This window comes from Tachysurus fulvidraco, chromosome 25, assembly GCF_022655615.1.
Source record: "Tachysurus fulvidraco isolate hzauxx_2018 chromosome 25, HZAU_PFXX_2.0, whole genome shotgun sequence".
NCBI lineage: Eukaryota > Metazoa > Chordata > Actinopteri > Siluriformes > Bagridae > Tachysurus > Tachysurus fulvidraco.
This window is the reverse complement of record NC_062542.1, coordinates 14,365,487-14,377,938: the sequence shown is the minus strand read 5'-3', so window position 1 is coordinate 14,377,938 and position 12,452 is coordinate 14,365,487. Positions and strand designations below refer to the sequence as shown.

The 12,452-nt window shown below is 42.6% G+C and overlaps 2 protein-coding genes across 10 annotated transcripts in view; both read right to left on the bottom strand.

Moving 5' to 3' along the window:
* Nucleotides 1-1,829, bottom strand: part of LOC113660841 (solute carrier organic anion transporter family member 5A1) — a 44,545-nt gene extending 42,716 nt beyond the window's left edge. For 4 of the 6 annotated variants that reach the window (XM_047808673.1, XM_047808676.1, XM_047808677.1 and 1 more), the window contains exons 1-2: nucleotides 1,703-1,829; nucleotides 1-1,150 (exon numbers count right to left, since the gene is read on the bottom strand). The exon at nucleotides 1-1,150 is cut by the window's left edge and continues 191 nt beyond it. In XM_047808673.1, coding sequence (XP_047664629.1) covers nucleotides 1-761 — 761 coding nt within the window. In that variant the 5' untranslated portion in view covers nucleotides 762-1,150; nucleotides 1,703-1,829. Of the gene's footprint in view, nucleotides 1,151-1,299; nucleotides 1,566-1,702 lie in introns of those variants that run through there. The other 2 variants (XM_047808675.1, XM_047808674.1) reach the window with 2 other exon arrangements.
* Nucleotides 1,830-6,519: 4,690 nt separating this feature from the next.
* The window catches only part of sulf1 (sulfatase 1), a 94,464-nt gene continuing 88,531 nt past the window's right edge, over nucleotides 6,520-12,452 (bottom strand). For 2 of the 4 annotated variants that reach the window (XM_047808727.1, XM_047808726.1), the window contains exon 18: nucleotides 6,520-8,353. In XM_047808727.1, coding sequence (XP_047664683.1) covers nucleotides 7,563-8,353 — 791 coding nt within the window. In that variant the 3' untranslated portion in view covers nucleotides 6,520-7,562. Of the gene's footprint in view, nucleotides 8,354-10,551; nucleotides 10,606-11,453; nucleotides 11,488-12,452 lie in introns of all 4 variants that reach the window. The other 2 variants (XM_027174643.2, XM_047808728.1) reach the window with 2 other exon arrangements.

Here is a 12,452-nt window from a genome sequence, read left to right as displayed (position 1 = left end):
TTCCCGTTCAAGCAGAGGCCCTCGTTTCCTGTAGACGAGTTCACTTCCTGGATCTGATACGGCGGTGAGATGAAGTGAGGAAGAGAGAACAGAGCTGCCCCAACGGCTATGAAAACCCCACCAACGGCCAGCCAGCGCGGCCTTTGCCCACGTCCCCCGAAGTAGCTGATGAAGACCACGACAAGCAGGCTTCCGATATCGAAGCAGCTCACTAACAGCCCTGACTCGGAGCTCCTCAGGCTGTACCGCTTCTCGATGGTGGTAATCACACTGCTCAGATAACCTGAGACCATCAGCGACTGGATGAACGTCAGGTAGCACATACAGAACAGGAAACACCTCGAGTCTGCTAGAATCACCCTGACATACTTCCTCACTGGGAAGCCCACAATCCTTGATAAAGAGAATCCTTTGTTTTTGCCCCCAGCCCTGCTTCCATCAGGTCTCATAGAGCCGCTCAGACCCACCATGCTGGACATGCTGGACGGTGAGAAGTCTGTTTGAGATGGAGAGTCCAGCTGGCTGGAGCCACTTTTCCTCTGCACACCGCTGAATACAAGTCGGTCTGTATGGATCGAAGTTAACGTAGACGGAAGCATCGGCTCCAAAGCCTTGTCGGCTGCAGGACAGCCTCCGTTCAGGACCGGTAAACTTTTGGATTTGTAGGAACTCCCAGAGTCGCCACATCGTCCTTGAAGATTGGTGACTTCACTAGGCTCTGATACGTCACACCCGGTCTCGCCGTTATCAGAGGAAGTCATTTTAAAACAAACTCGGATCCTGAATAATCAAAGGCGTGATTCAGGTGCAGGATGTACAAGCTGAAGAAAGTGCACAAGGCAGGAAAGCGATTTACAGCCTCGACAGCACAAACGTCTCCGAATCAACGAATCTCCACGCATGATCTACACACAAAGATATTTGGGCAAATAAAGAAGAAAATTTGCCACATGCCAATTGTCCTCTTTAAAACGTATCTAAAGCAGCGTCCATACTTCGGCTGTTTTTGACCTCGGCGTATCGTAGGCTACTAAACACGTCCGCTTTAAAAAGGTACCAAATGTCATCACTCTGAAAGGCTTTTTGTCACCAGTTGTCACCGCATCAGGAGTCTCTCCAACATGTTGTTGTTTTGTTGTTGTTGTGTTTCCTAAACCAAAAGCAGAAAACAATACATCATCCAATTAAACAAGGAATTAATCATCATCATCATAATCATCATCATCATCAACAGAATCCATGGAAAACAATGAGATATAAGAGCTTCACTATGAGGATGAAGTCATAATCAGTCCTCACATCTACAGAGAAACAACCGAAGGGAGACAAAGAAGAGTCCCAGTGTGGAGGAGGAAAAAAAACCGACTCCTGAATAAACTGATGGAAAATAATAAGAATAATAATTAAAAAAAAAAGAGGACAAATTCATTTCACGCGAAAAGACTCGTATTTCTGCGTAATAAACAGACAAAAAACGTGAAGAAGTCACGACTTTCGAAGGAGACAAATGAAGCCGAGAAACTACAGCAGCTGAAAGACAACAGTGAAAGAAGGAGAGAGAGAGAAAGAAAGAAACACAGTGCGCGCGCGGGCGCGCGAGCGCACTGACTATTCCTCTAACGCGATGGAGGGATGAAAGAGTGAGAAGCAGGTGGAGGTGTAGAAAGGTGAGAGAGGTGGAGAAAGGTGGAGAAGTACTCACTCGGAGGTAGATACTGCTGTCCTCGTCGTGGACGCTGAGCTACTGAATGAGATTGCGGATTTAGAGGCGGTCGGAAAAGCTGAGGGATTCTGGGAGATGTAGTGTTTTAATCCCATTCACTTGTAGTCTAGCGACTCGATTTACTTTTAGTTCATTTCTACAGCTCTTTTAACAATTTCCCATTGTCTCAAAGCAGCTTTACAGAAGTATAGAAACAGGAGAGAGAGAGAGAGAGAGAGAGAGAGAGAGAGAGAGAGAGAGAGAGAGAGAGAGAGAAAATAAATATAATAATAATAATAATAATAATAATAATAATATCATTATCATCATCATCATCATAATTAGGTAAAAAAGAATAGAATAAAATAAATAAAAGAATATAAACAATTAAAGGTTAAAATTATATATATATATACAGTACAGACCAAAAGTTTGGACACCCCTTCTCATTCAAAGAGTTTTCTTTATTTTCATGACTATGAAAATTGTAGATTCACACTGAAGGCATCAAAACTATGAATGAACACGTGTGGAATTATATACGTACATAGCAAAAAAGTGTGAAACAACTGAAAATATGTCAAATTCTAGGTTCTTCAAAGTAGCCACCTTTTGCTTGGATTACTGCTTTGCACACTCTTGGCATTCTCTTGATGGGCTTCAAGAGGTCGTCACCTGAAATGGTCTTCCAACAGTCTTGAAGGAGTTCCCAGAGATGCTTAGCACTTGTTGGACCTTTTGCCTTCACTCTGCGGTCCAGCTCACCCCAAACCATCTCGATCGGGTTCAGGTCCGGTGACTGTGGAGGCCAGGTCATCTGGTGCAGCACCCTATCACTGTCCTTCATGGTCAAATAGCCCTTACACAGCCTGGAGGTGTATATATATATATATAATGAGATGATAAGAGGAAGAAACATTGAGACTCAGAGAGGAACCTCTTCCTCATTGGGGTGACACTGGACAGGAAACAGTGTAAATGTAAATAATGTCCTTTCTACAACAGTTTAATAGTGCAACCGAGAGCTCTGAGGAACTACTGATTAATCGTTAACTCTGAGGTCAGAACAGACGTGATTGCTGATGACAATGCCATGAGTCACTGTCTGACCATGTACTGTGGATCAATCCCTGGCAGGGTGACCACCGGGCGACGAGACTCCAGCCAGGAGTAAAACGTCAGGATTGACGAAGTTGCTTCGTAAGAAGAGACAACCAGGCTAGGAACTCGGAACACCAGGAGCTCGGGAGTGGCATATACAGTATAGCTTGACAGAGAGAAAGGAAAATTGTTAGGTATGATTGTAATCAGGTGATGGACAATGTACATTATGTGCAAAGTGCAGACAGGGACTCTGGCAAGACTAGCTATGACATCATAACTAAAAGTCTAGAGCCAGAAGGTGTGACAGACATGAAGTATCAGTAGCTTGACGCTTGACTTCCTTACAGTCAAAAAATGTTATGCTCATATGATAGAAACCTGTTGTTTTTGTTATGGATCTTCTCTTCTTCTTATTATTATTATTGTTATTAATACTGCATGCATACATGATTTCATGTCACATACTAAAGGTCCTTTTTTTTTTTTTTTTTTTGCAATAATACATTTATCTATTGATAATAAAGGTTACAACTGAATCCACCAATATCATAATCCATTAAGTCTGTGAGTGGATATTTGCTCATTATTAAAATTTTGCAATAAATAATGTCCATGTATAATGATTGTACCAGACACGAGCACACCGATCACAGCTCGTAAGTGTCGCTGAGGTTCATGATAGTGTTTTAGAATAAAAATAAATAAGTGGAATCTCTTTATTGTTTTTGTTCAAAATGTTAAATAATTGTACAGGAAACACTTACAAGTGACCACACTATCAACCGTCTCTCAGCATCACTGTCACAATCAATCAGTCAGACTATAATTAATAACAGCAAGTCTATTTTGCATTCAATAAATCCATAAATAAATAAATTAATTAAAATTTTTCTGCAAATGAGGCAAAAAACTTACAAAATGTCTCTGATGATGAATTCATTAAAATGGTGACTTTATCCAGAGCGGCAGAGGATGCAACTGAGCACGTGCTGAGTGTCAACACTTCAGATTAGAATAATTAATAGTGCTGCAAATGACCCCTCCAAAAAATGCAGAAGGTCAAGTGTCATTTGAGACGAACTGGAGTTGAACCACATGCAGTCTTCTGATAAGCACATCTCACTTATGGTTTAATGCTGTGTTCTTTTCTGCTCACTATGGTTGTAAAGAGTGGTTATTTTTACTGAAGCCTGACAGCTCGACCCATTTTCTTGTGATCGCTCTCATCTACAAGGCCTTTCCATCTGATGAACTTTTATTTCACTTTTCACATGTATCTGCATGTTCGAATAAATTGGGCTTTCGCCATACGATTGGCTGATGGGATAATTACATGAATGAGCTCATTATTTTAATGTGTACAATAAGATTGTGGCTATTTCTTGAAACCATGGTGCTTTTTATTTCCTGAACTTTCACTCGAGACAACACAAATTAAGCCCAAGTCCACCGTCTAAATCACAGACACCCATGACATAAGCCTATAACATTCATTCATTCGTTCATTCATTAATTTTCTTAAAGTATTTTATCCGAACTACTCGGGTCACGGTGAGCCTGTGCCTATCTCAGGCGTCATCGGGCATCGAGGCAGGATACACACTGGACGGAGTGCCAACCCATCACAGGTCTCACACACACTCTCATTCACTCACACACACACTACAGACAATTTTCCAGAGATGCCAATCAACCTACCATGCATGTCTTTGGACCAGGGGAGGAAACCGGAGTACCCGGAGGAAACCCTCGAGGCACGGGGAGAACATGCAAACTCCACACACACAAGGCAGAGGTGGGATTCAAACCCCCAACCCTGGAGGAGTGAGGCGAACGTGCTAACCACTAAGCCACCGTGACCCCCAAGCCTATAACAATAATTCCTTATTCAAAAGCCACTGCTTTTTTCCTTAATTAAATATAGCTGTTTTCACATATTGCTTGCTTCAGGTCTTTATGATCTCAGTCCTGTCTCTTGCAAGTAAACTACAGCTTAACTCGGGTTCAGATCAGGACTTGCTCATACACACACACGCACACACAAACACACACACACACACACACACACACACACACACACACTAGATTAAACAGCCTCTTGTTGCAGCTGATGGATCACAGGTTAACTCTGTAATCATCATTTTATTTCAATTACAATATGCTGGAGAAAAGATCTGAGTGCTTTGTGGGAGAATTACATATACATTACAGTCCACACACTAATCAGACTGCTTTAATTAACATCACCTACACTTTAACTAATTAGGGCCTTAGAATAAGTGATATTCCCTATACCTTTCCTACACATTGTGTCTAGATCCTGTTTTTATTGTAGTTACTTTTATCAGATTTTCTCCAAGTTACCCTTAAAGTAAACTCATGTGATTATTCACTTGTGCAACTTCTTTTCACACACACTGTTGATATGATGAGTTCACACTTACGAGTCATTTTGCGTTCCAGCAGTCATTAAAATCATGTTTCTGACCCAACACTGCCATCTAGTGGTACAATCACTTACCTGGTTTTGGGGCCCTTGAACACAGCGCTCACCTCTAACTTGCTCATCTTACATTAAATTGAAAAAAAATAGATCCCTATTTTATGTTATGTTTATGTTTAATACATTTTCCATATTATCTTGCGTATGCATAGTTCATTTTATACTTTAAAAACTTCATATTTTGTTCTTTTATGAAAAAAATTTTGCCGATGGCCAGGTTCAGATTTTTTTTTGTCCATGTATGGAGTTAAATGTGATAGAAATGTTCTGTCATTTTCTATTGATTTATTTTTATCTTGTTTTTGCTGCATGATTTCCTCACATCATGTTTAACTTGCTGGAATTCTTTATCCATAGACTAATTAACGTAGAAACAGTGTGGGATGTAAACTTTTTCTCAGAGCAATGAGCGGAGATCCAGCAGTGCTCACACATAATATCCTTGGCCTGTAAGTAAGGAATAATAAAACATTTGCTGGCATTTCATTCGTGTCGTAACAAATATGGACGCCTCAATTTTATACAGTGAGCCTCGACATGATTTACACGCTGCTTTTCCCTCACGGTTAAGGAATTTGGAGCAATGATCAATCGAGTCATTGGGATAAGATCTGCACTTGCTGTTCTGTTGTTTGTCCCACAACCTGCCTTAAGCAGCCTTTAAACATTTCCAAATGAAAGATCTTACGGCTTAACAAATAAACTCCCTGAAATCAGATGAAGAATCAGTTCCACAGAATAACGAACCAGAAGAGACGGAATTAGTCTCAAGACAAAATTTTACACTCGATAGAAAATCGGTCAACGAACGAATGGAGGAAAAAATTGATGATCGACAACAATAATAAAAAAAAAAAAAAAAAAACCAAACATTATTTAAATGGCAACATTTCATTTATTATTTTTTTTATTTCGGTAAAATGGTTACCAGTTTCTTCTATTGTTATTAAAGTGTTGTATATGAGTATTATAAGACTTTTTTAATCTTATGTGTCAGGAGAAAAAAAACTCTTCAGGCCAAGAAAGACACTGATCAGAGATCAGCAGATTTCTGCATAAACTATGGACACCGGCTGAAGAACCTCGGTGCCTCAGAGAGGATGATCGTTGTGGTAAAAGCCACAAAGTGTTTATAACCTCTACTGTGGTTTTACGAAGCAGATGGAAAGATGTTTGAAGAGGTTTCATTTTAACAATAAAATAAAAAATCTATTTGACGATAAAGTTTATTTCATAACAGCTTCTCGGCTTTCCAGAAGCCAGAATTGTTTCTTCCAATGGATTAAAAAAAAACCCCAAAAAACAAAACAGCATTTTATGCATTTTAGTGAAATCAGTCCAGAGATCAACATATTTTACTTCAGACATGAAACCAGACATTATTCTATTTCTTTAAAAAAAAAGAAAAGAAAAAAAAAAAAGGTGGTCGAGGAGGGGGTGGGGTGGGGTGAAGGAGAGGACGAGTACAGGCATGGAGCAGCACTTCGTTCAGGTTCAGAGATTCTTGTGAGCGTGCTCGTGCACTTGTGAACGCATTATATGTAAAGTAAATACAGCTGAGAAACGAACCGATCCCATTCACACGAACCGGATCCGGCGTATGATCTCGTGACAAAAAAAACGTGCTCGAGCAGAGTGTAATACTGTAAACCTACATGTGTTGTGCAATTAAACAGAAAACACAGCTCCTTCTAGACAATGAGACAACGATCGCATAAAAATCTGAATCGCAGGATTAAAAAGAAGAAACTGATCGTGACCTTATCCTGACCTCCTCATCCAGGAATATTACAGTTCTATGTTATAGATTCTTTCAGGTTGTTCTGTGCTCTCAGGTTAAAGCCTGGTGTCCTGTGTGTACTGTTGAGATCGTCAGTGTTTGAGAAAGTGCATTAAACCTTTCACAATGTTTTTTTTTCTCCCCCCCTTGTGGTTCTTGGATGTCTGAGTGCAATGGTTTCACCAACTTGTAGAGTCTTTACAAAAATACATTACAGCTCTGTGTTGGTGTTGAAATGTACAGAAACCCAACATTATGTTGCATTAAGGCTCTTGATCTCTAAATATATATATATATAAAGGTATGTCTTACAAAATACATAACACTGATTTCTAATAAATGAAAGCTCCTGTAAAAAAAAAAATTAAAACAATAAAATTGTTCCATAATACAATATTTAGCCCAATCTCTAAGATCCAGCACTTAGTGTCTCTGAGGATAAATGGCTTTGGGGCTTTTTTTTTTTTTTTTTGTCAGAGCAATGTGCTGGAAGAAGAAACTGGCAGACCGCTTCCTTCTGAGTCCTGAGATTCATGGGGCTCTTGGGCATAGAGGGTTAGGAGATTTTGGGGCGGACGCTGGGACGGAGACGTCTTCTCTGCTCGTGATGGAAGCCTGGCTGGTAGGTAGACCTGGGCCTCAAAGATATCCTCCCCTTCATCCTCTTTTTCTGTAAGATGTCCTCCTTTTCCTGCTAGGGATCTGCTGAAATCTTGTGGCATCTCCAAGGCAGAGCTGCCGAGCAGAAAATCCAGGTGTGTTTCCAGCTCGGTGAGTCCGTTCCCGCTGAAGTTCAAGTCGTCTCGATCTAGCTCGTTCTGCAGGTTCTGAGGCTGCAAATTTTCCAGACGCTTTGAGGCGTGGTCTGAAGGTTTAGTAGGAAGTCCTTCTGGGAGCTCATTTGCTGATTGGCGGGTCCGCTGAGGAGGAGTCACAGGGGTCATGGAGGTATTTTTTTGAGGTCCCGAAGTGAGAGGCAATCCTGCTCCGCTGGCTTCCTCCATACCCCCGGCCCCCGACCCCAGGTCTGCCCACGGCTCCAGCTTCTCAGTTCGGGTCAGTTTCATTAAATTGCTCAGCAGTGCAAACATACTATCTACATCCTTCTCAAAGTTGGCCCAGTCTTCCAGGCTGGGACTGTAGTCGTGTCTGTGCTCAAACAGACTCTCGTTCACGCTGTACAGTTGTGCCAGTCCGTGCCAGTTGGCGTCCTCGGTGAAGTCGGGCAGCTTAAGATCGGCGCCCGTCCCATGCAGGCTGTGTGCTGGAGGGAAGGAAGGAGAACAGGGTGACACGGTCAAGTCTGAGGGAGAGAAGAAGCTCTTTGGAGCACAAATTTGGATGGTGTCTAAAAACATGCAACCATGCATGGCCTCGAAAAAGTAGAACAGAGTGAATAAAATGGTGCAGAAATAAAACACTTTACATAAATGCCACTACCATCTAAAGCAATAAGCACTGAGACACAAAAGCAGATAACCAGAAGTTCTCAATGGCCTGAACACACAGATGGATAAAATCCCAACAAATTAAGGAATGTCAAACACAACAAAATGCTTTTTTTATCTTGAAAATTCCAGGTGACCTGGAATGAAAGAAAGAAAAGGGGGAAAGACCCCCCCCCCACACACACACATACACACACACACAAACCTACACACACACCTACGCACACACACACCCCTACATACCCACACGCACACCCCTACACACACACACGCACACCCCTACACACACACGTACACCCCTACCTACACGCACACACACACCCCTACCTACACGCACGCACACACACACACCCCTACCTACACGCACGCACACACACACACCCCTACCTACACGCACGCACACACACACACCCCTACCTACACGCACGCACACACACCCCTACCTACACGCACACACACCCCTACCTACACGCACGCACACACACCCCTACCTACACGCACGCGCACACACCCCTACCTACACGCACGCGCACACACCCCTACCTACACGCACGCGCACACACCCCTACCTACACGCACGCGCACACACCCCTACCTACACGCGCAGCCACACACACACCTACCTACACGCGCAGCCACACACACCCCTACCTACACGCGCACACACACACCCCTACCTACACGCACGCACACACCCCGACACACCTACCTACACGCCCGCACACACCACACCCTACTAAACGCACGCACACACCACACCCCTACCTTCACGCACGCGCACACACCCCTACCTACACGCACGCGCACACACCCCTACCTACACGCGCACGCGCACACACCCCTACCTACACGCGCACACACGCACACACCTACCTACACGCGCACACACGCACACACCTACCTACACGCGCACACACGCACACACCTACACACCTACCTACACGCGCACACACGCACACACCTACCTACACGCGCACACACGCACACACCTACCTACACGCGCACACACGCACACACCTACCTACACTCACACACACCCCTACACACCTACCTACACGCGCACACACCCCTACACACCTACCTACACGCGCACACACCCCTACACACCTACCTACACGCGCACACACACACCCCTACCTACACGCACACACACCCCTACACACCTACCTACACGCGCACACACACACACCTACACGTGCACACACACACACACACCTACCTACACGCGCACACACGCACACACCTACCTACACGCGCACACACGCACACACCTACCTACACGCGCACACACACACACACACCTACCTACACGCGCACACACACACACCTACACGCGCACACACACACACCTACACGCGCACACACACACACCTACACGCGCACACACGCACACACCTACCTACACGCGCACACACGCACACACCTACCTACACGCGCACACACGCACACACCTACCTACACGCGCACACACGCACACACCTACCTACACGCGCACACACGCACACGCCTACCTACGCGCGCACACGCCTACCTACGCGCACACACACCTACCTACGCGCACACACACCTACCTACGCGCACACACACCTACCTACACGCACACACACCTACCTACACGCACACACACCTACCTACACGCACACACACCTACCTACACGCACACACACCTACCTACACACACACACACACACACACCTACCTACACACACACACACACACACACACACACACACACACACACACACACACACACACACACACACACACACACACACACACACACAAGAATGCAAGGAAATGGAAATCTGCAAGTCAGTGTATTAGGGAAAGGTTCAAGGCCCTGGATGATGGAGCAAGCATTCCCAAAGCAGATCAGGCAATATAGCTGGACAAGCAGCAACAAAGCCACACCGTATCAGCACTGAACTGTGTCTAGTCTCTGGTGTGGAAACGGTATGGATGACTATCTGAGATGTGCACGGAGAGAGAGAGCGTTTCAGACACTGAGACTCACAGGAATGAAAGGCTTGGCCTCCTCAACTTTGACCACTTTCGGTGCTGCTGTTGCCTGGTAACCCGGTAAAGCCAAAAAAAGACGGCAAGTCAAGAAGTGACAAGTGAAAAAATAAATTTATTTGTTTATTTATTTGTTTATTTATTTAAAGTAAAAAATAGAATACTGAGAAAAAGAGACCGTATGTAAAAATACCGAACGTTTAAGGGGAATGCTGGATTGCAATGTGATATTTAATATTATAAATACTGTTATATCTTTATTTTTAAGGTAACGCTGGTCACTGATGGAATACATAACAGTAAGCTATATAATTAAGCCGAATTAAACCGAACGTGCATTTATATTTATTTTATCATGGCGAATAGAAATGCTCTTAAACTTACTGGGGACTAAAAGGAGAAACTGAACTTACAAAACTAACCTTGTGTGTTCCTTTGACTCGTAGGGAACAAAAAGCTTTAACAGTTTTCTATTTTGCTGCGTAAGGATACGCGGTTATAAAAGCTAAGCTATTGACAATGGCTTTAGTGACAGGGTTCAGTGCTCCAAAATCTTACAAATAAGTTTCGAAAAAAATTTTGAATAGAAATTTGTGAAAGAAAAACAAAAAAAAAAAACCACACACACAAAAAACTGCTGAACTGACATCCGAGTTGGCTGGAATTAACCTCTGGAACAAATGTTATTAGCCAAGCACGCGCACACACACACACACACACACACACACACACACACACACACACACACACACACACACACACACACACACACACACACACACACACACACACACACACACACACAGCTTGATGCGCCCTAATGGATTAGTGGAAATGAGCTGGCCCATGCAGTTATATGGGAAAAAACAAGGCATGGATGAAATCAAAAAAGGTGGATACCTGTGTGGATCATAGCTTCCTCCATCTTTACTCCCTGATCAGGAAAATAAGAGCAATCAAATGTTAATGTGTCAATCATGGATGGGGAGGAAAAAAAAAAGAAAAAAGAAAAAGATAGACACTGTAGTTCTGCGGTTGTCTATTCATGCACAGCTAAAGCCTTAAAGAGAAACCCTGTTAGAGATCAGAGACAGAGAGGAGACTCGAGAGCTTCAAGAGACTCGATTTATAATGTAAGAAAATTTGACCAGCAGAAAAACTGCACAGAAAAAAAAAAACCACACACACAATTTTTCTAAAGCTAGCAACTAAATTTACTAATATAGCTTCGCACAGAGAAACGTCAATCGTAATATAACCTCGTTAAGCCATGAAATTTAAATCATGAAGTTTAAATCATTTTTTGCCCCAAAGTTACCACAGAATTTCTGCAGATTTGGGCCAAGATGCACCTCGTGTGACATCATCATCATAACATGTTTGGCCAAAGACTCAACGTACGTGTGAACACGGATACGACGGTCAGAGAACGCCACTACACACGTGTCTTTAGTGCTAGGAGTTTAAAAGACGAATCCTGTGCTTACATTTTTGACAATCGGATTAGATTTCCACAGAAAAAATACAAAACACTGATTGTGAATTAAACTTTTATATGGGTGTTTAAAATGAAGGAGTCTCCAGTGTCAGAGCCATGCAAAAGTCTTCAGGACTGAGAAATTTAACAAATAAATAAATAAATAAATAATATTAAAGATTAAAAATATTTTAAATATTAAAAAATATTTTAAAAAGATTTTTATATATATATATATATATATATATTAAATAATATAAATATCTACTATTTTTTTAACTTCAAGACAAAGAATAAAAGACTTTAATTCTGCCTTGGTGTAAGTGATAACTTGTCTCATATATACATGAAACGTAACTAAATATATGAATCGTATAATGTAAAAAAAATGATCGTAACTGGTGAACTGCTGTGGTATAAGA